Raw genomic sequence first — 6,652 nt, forward strand, 5'->3', positions numbered from 1 at the left:
TGGGGGTGGGGTGGGGGTGGGGGGCTGGTCAGTGGTGGGTGAGTGGGATGGGGGTCAGGGATCGGGTGAAAAATATATATTTTGAAATTGAAAATATTTTTAAAATTTAATTTTTTTTGCCAACAAAATGTAATTTGAAGTTGGAGAAGAGTTTTGGAAAATGTTTTCCTTAATTTTTAAAGGGAAGTCATTTTCCTTAATTTTATGGAAAATGAGTTGATTTGGAAAATATTTTTCAATACTTTTGTCTCAACCAAATATGAGAAAATTGGAAAATATTTTTCATAAATTGTATTCATTCATACCAAACACACTCTAGAGATTTGGGTAGAACTAGACTTTCATACAACTATAAGTCTAATCTATCTTTCCAACTTCTCTTCCTTTTTACTAGTTGCTATTTGGGTATGGATACCAATTCAACCTTTGTGAAGGTCTTTTGATCTTATTACTTCTTGTTTACCTAATACCTGATTCTGTGATATCAAGTTCCATGTTTGACTGAGATTGATTCATAACATTTAGTACAGTTATATCTTTACTTATAATTTGGCTTTAAAATACTCACTTTAGCTTTAATGAGAGATTTTGGACCAAACATTTTAAGTCTTTCTTTCTTTCTTAAAATTCATGTCAATTCGAACAATATCACATAAATTATGAGAGAGGGAGTAAGTTTTTTTCAATTTTCACATTCTATTTAGGATTATACAACAACAACAATAACATATCTAGTGAAATTCAACAACTAAGGCTTAGAGAGAGTAAAATATACTCAACCTTACACACTACCTTGTAAAAGTAAAGAGACTGTTTTTAATCAAGCATAGTTTCCAGAATTCAATTTCAAAAAAATATTAAATAATAAAATAAAAATCATTGACAAACAACCACTAAATTTGAAACGGAGGGAGAGATAAGTACCTGGCAAGCAATGCTACAGAATTGAAACCGTTCAGGGTCATGCAATCTCCTTTTGCAAGTGAGACAAGTAGGATCTCCAGCAATTAATGATCGAGACCCAGAATGTGGCAGAGGATTCAAAGCAATTATCCATTTCTTGTTGCATTTGTATGTCTGCACATAGAAAATTATATAGATCTCATCACTAACATATAGATGTTAATTATGTAAAAAAGAAAATAATAAATTGTTGTAAGACTATATATACATGTGTGAAATAAAAATGTCTGAATTTATATATGACTTAAGTTCAACAAAAAATAGTTGAACTTCATCTATAAGTACATGAACTTCAGGCAAACTCAAGAAAATCAACCATATGGATCTTAAGTTCTAAGAGAAAAAGATTAAACTTTAGTCATTTTGTTCAAGCTCAATTCCAAACACAATATGACTTAATTAGTGGATCCAAATAGAGATGGCTCAAGAAAAGAGCTAGTAAAACACTTGCTTTTAGACAAAAGGCTCCCAAAAAATTAGTAATCGTTTTACGAATTTATTATCACTTAAAATAGATGATTATAATAAAAAGTACAAACTTATGCATGTATGTATGTATAAAAAACTATTTGCTTTTATCATAAATATTTTACAACTTTGAACTAAAATCTCAACTTTTATATTAATAAACAAAACTTTTACAACAACATCCAAAATAATAACAATTGATTAACATCTCATTAACTTATATTTAATTATCATTCAAATGTTTAAATAAATTAATGTCCGAAGCATCAATTCATAACCAATATATGCAATCTTCTTTCATTTCTAGTTGTAACTGTCTATATCAATTTAATTTACCTGAATTAGTTTGCAGTCAATATACTTCTTCATCTGCTCGAGAGTAACAACGTCTTTGTAAACATGTCGATAAATCTTTAGCTGGTCATGATCATTGTGTTTGTTTGTAGAGATGCAATACCTGCATAAATCTGAATCACATGTGATACAGTACTTGCTCCTTTGATTCTTTTGAAGTCCATCATGCACCAAACATTCCCCAAAGAATGTCTTCTTCAAAAGTGGTCCTAGCCATGTTGGCATACTCCTGCTAGGTTTCAATTCCCCCTGCAAATATAATCATTACAATAACAGATTATGATATTTTTCAAGTGATCTGATTGGATTGCAAAAGGTTTTTCTCACTTTTTAAAATATAGTAAAGTAATATTATCATCAAATATACATAGTACAAGAAAATAAAAAATACCTATCAAGCTAATTATCATTTGAAACAGTCTTTCTCATTATTTGAACAGTAATTTATTTGAAACGATATTATCATCAAACATACACATATCAAAAGAACTATGAATAAAATAACATATTTATCAAGCTAAGTATCTATCAAGTATCTCATCCAACAATTGTTTAATGAAGATTCATGAACTTTAAAGGTTTAAAAATCTACTAAGGTTTGTTTAGGAATGAACCAAATCCAATCAATTGATGGGACTTAGCTAGTTTAGAGCTTAAGTTTTTGGAGAAACAAAGACTTCACTTCTTTCTAGTTGTGGTTCTAAGAACATCTACCTACATTTTCTCTATAATAAAAAATGTATATTAACATTTTCGTAGGATACTATTGAATGATGAAAAACTTATAGTGTAATAGAAAAGAGAAACACTTTCATAAAATTCTGAGTTGATGACAATATCCATGTCAATGATTATTAATGAACAAAAAAACATGAACCAAATCATATATATATTTTTGGTCCACTTTCTCCTTAATATGTTGTCTGTGCGACTTAAAATGATCGTTTGATATGCAGACTAAATTATCTCGAGAATATAATTTTAATTATAATTCTTAAACTAATTTATCCAATATGGAATCTGGAATAAACTACTTTCAAAATAATCTCAAACTTAAGCATGAGATATTTCATCTTATCTTGCACACCGAACAATCCTATTACTCATGGAATTTGTTTAAACCCCATCCGTTATGTTTCCATCACAGAGAGAAACCACATCACCTATAGCTTTTGTGACAGATCGTTTTTTAGAGAGACATTTGGTACATTCAAAACACACTAATTTAGATTTGGGACACATAGATTCCATAGAGGGGAAAATTCCCTTCGCAAGCTTTCTCCATTTACAAGGTTCATATGAGATATTGGTTAAGAATTAAGAAATTTCATTTGTATGGTCACACCCTTGATGATGCACACCAATTATAGAAGGAAGGAAAGTTGTGTAGAGCCAGGGTCACTCACCTCACAAAACTTGAAAGAGGTGACATTGGTTGAATAAATTAATGATTATAAGACTCAAACAAAATTTTTACGACGTGTGAGCTTGATTCTTTTTATTTAGTCATTCATATGGAAGTACCAAATAAATGAATGACTATGAGACTTGAGTAAGCTTTTATTTGATATCAGAAATTTGGACGGTTCATCAAGTCTTTTATTGCCTCACCTCCCTAATAGGAATAGGGGTAATTTACAAATAGGGCTAATAAATTTGTCAATCAAAATATAAGGAACTAATAATTTAAGTTTCTTCATTCGAAGTAAATTCTTTCAAACTCAAAATACACTTAAGATAGAGGAGTACCCTTGACAACAATGGATCTCCTACCAAGTATATAAATAGGCTTATTGAAGGGTCCTATTGACATGCATTCAATAGAAATCAAGCCTGCTAATTCATCTTATACGAGTCGGGTACTTTCACATAACTAACATAGAACTATTATTTTCTCTTACATCCTACTATACATGTAACAGAGTCTAGAGTTTACATGTGAATCAAAATTTTATTTTACTTCATCTTTTTATATTGATTTATCAAGAAGATGATGATATATCTATAGGTTGAAAAGAGGGTTTGAAGCAAAAAGATAAGACCCTAACATACTAGGATGTTGGTTTGTAGCAAATAGGAAGTTGGCTTCACATGGTTAGGAGTGTTGTTGAAGTATAACTAGGGGCTCAAAATACATATCCCAAATTAAGAGAGAGAAGCTCAGATCAAGTCCACGGCAAGTTGAAAGAAATAACTCAACAAAGACATAGAGAATAGGGTTTTTGGAATGATTTAGGGTAAAATGGTCATTTCATTCTATATCGTGAAAGTGCTCCTTTTCTAACGTGAAAAGAAGTAAAATGAACAACTAGAATAAAAAACCGTTCTAGTACATGACTCTAGAGTAGATTATAGTTAAAATTACACAATCGTTACACGTTTAATTATGCGATACAAAAAAGTTATTAAAGCACACAACGACTCCTGCCTCCCCTATGACATGCCAAGAAAATGAGACATTATATCCTTTTACACATTAATACTTACCTAAAAATTGTCATTTCTTTTTCTTGCCAAAATTATTGGGATGACAACATTAGTGGATAACATTTCAGGAATTGGTACGATATATTTGTAAAAGAAAATTTGGGGTTGATGACTCAATTTTCTTCTTGTCTTTTATAATTTTGAACTACTTAAGCATATCATCATACAGTGCAATTAAAAAATGTGTAATCATAGTATACCTAGTGCTCTCTAACTCTTGTTTTATTCATGTTTGCTAATAATTAGAGGAGGTTTGTTACCTTATTAGGATATGTAAGTAAGATCTAGTCCCCTGGTTATATATACTTATTCTGACTAAGAATGTTTTAATTTTATTTTATTAATAAAAAAACTATGCGATGTGGTATAAAATAGCGAAAAAAAATCTTTTATTTTGTAAAAACATGTATACATATCTTACAAGAAAGAGTTATCAGGAAAGACTTCAAAATATAAAATCAAGAGTAAATTTAATGATTGAAATAATTAACTATTACATCACTCAATTATACCCTCTAATTAGAAGAAATTCTTGACTGATTAGAAATTTTGTTATTGAAATAAATCTTAAATAACTGTAAAATGTAATTCTCTCATAAAATTAGTCTGGAAAATTTTCCAATATATTATCATTTTTAGTTTTATAAGAATAAAATCATAGCACAACTTCATATAGTAGATCTAAATTCAATTTCTTGAAAATTCGCCCTCTTTTATACAAAATCAATTAAGAGGTTATCAAACACATAGTCAGCCTCATGAAATTTTATCAACAATCAAAGGAAAAAATAATTTTCTATTTTCTTTTTGAGATATAACTGCATAAACAAAATGGTAAGAATTAGATCTCACACAAAAAACACAGAAATAAACAATCAATTTTGAATGAATTAAACCAAAGAAATAGTGATTGAAAATTAGTAACACTACACATATATATGTATGTACCTGCTCATTTGTTTCAAAAGGTGATGAATCAGAGCTACCCATATTTTTTGTTCCACTTTTCTCCTCTCTAGAGTGTATCAATTTTCTGAAGAAGACATATAAAAACTAGTAGTAGAATTTTATTACAAATATATTGTTCCCTTGAAGTGTACTTAGTTGGCAAGACAACAATTGAAGTAATAAAGACAATTTTTTTAGTCAAATAAAATTTAGTTTAGAAGAACATAAGGACAAATTTGGGCCTCCAATTTTCTAATTGTCCGTTATATTTCAAGAGACAATAAAGATATGTTCAATGAGGTAATGAGGAACATTTTTACCAGTTTTACCCTTAAGATGAGAGGCGATAGATCCAAGAGAGATTTTCAAATTGATAAAACCTAGAGTTAATGAGGTCAAATTGTATATATGTATGTAATGGGCAATATTGTCATTTCATTTTTCTTGCCAAATAATGTGAACACGAAAAGATTTTGTAAATCTATGAATTTTTTCCTTTATCTATTCTAGTCCTCCATTTAAAGTTTTCCCCCAAACCATCCCATATGTAAAGTCAAACTTTCTCACTTAATGTATCTCCAAGTAAGGGGTTTGTACACATCTATGATTTTACCATATATGAGGTAATTAGACTTAGTAAATTTGAAATCAAGGCAAAATTAGTAATTGTGTGTGTTAATTAAGATTTATACTTAAAAGGGAAAGAAAATAAAAGGAAGAGGTAATTCATTGATTCCCTCTTTACATGTCAAGCTTGTTAATGATTCAACAATATTGTCTTGAGATGCAACTCATAATATAAGTATGTGATAAATGGTCATCGAATCCATTAACAATTGTTTAGGTGGAAACTTGTTGATTTGTCAATAAAGTTATGTAATGTAAATTAACAAGAAAATATTACGTATAAAATATAGAAATATGCTTAATTACGTAAGGCCTTCAAAAAATACTAGCTAGCCAAAATCTAGCCTCTTAAAGGTCAGTCTTAACCGTTCCGATTCTAAGTCAGATTGGTTTACCTTTAGGTCTGATTTAGGGTTAGGGTTTTAAGAGAAAATACTAGTTAGCTCAACCCTTGCCTCTTAAGGGGTTAGTCATGTTTAATGGGTTAAACTAATTTTTTTTTCATACTATATTGTAACTTTGTATTAATATTTGAAGTTATGGAACTTTGTACTTTGTAAGAGGACATAAGTTATGAATAAAACCTCAACGGGTTAATAGCTTTCAAATTTTTATTGATAAAAAGTTTTTTGTATAAAACTTAGAACAGGATTTACTACTTGAATGAAAAAAATTGAAAAATCAAAAGAAGATAGAAGAAGAGAAGTTAAATTCAAACTCTAGATGTATGTATCACCAAAGCTACCTTCTTGTCAACCTCTTTTAATATAGGGTCATTATTAACAATCAATCTCATATTTAACAA

The 6,652-nt window shown here is 29.3% G+C and overlaps 1 protein-coding gene across 1 annotated transcript in view; it reads right to left on the reverse strand.

Moving 5' to 3' along the window:
• The window catches only part of LOC107010853, a 6,197-nt gene extending 935 nt beyond the window's left edge, over positions 1-5,262 (reverse strand). The window contains exons 1-3 of the mRNA XM_015210120.2: positions 5,221-5,262; positions 1,768-2,034; positions 925-1,077 (exon numbers count right to left, since the gene is read on the reverse strand). Coding sequence (XP_015065606.1) covers positions 925-1,077; positions 1,768-2,034; positions 5,221-5,262 — 462 coding nt within the window. The remainder of the gene's footprint in view (positions 1-924; positions 1,078-1,767; positions 2,035-5,220) is intronic.
• Between the last annotated feature and the right edge of the window lie 1,390 nt (positions 5,263-6,652).

This window comes from Solanum pennellii, chromosome 2 (assembly GCF_001406875.1).
Source record: "Solanum pennellii chromosome 2, SPENNV200".
NCBI lineage: Eukaryota > Viridiplantae > Streptophyta > Magnoliopsida > Solanales > Solanaceae > Solanum > Solanum pennellii.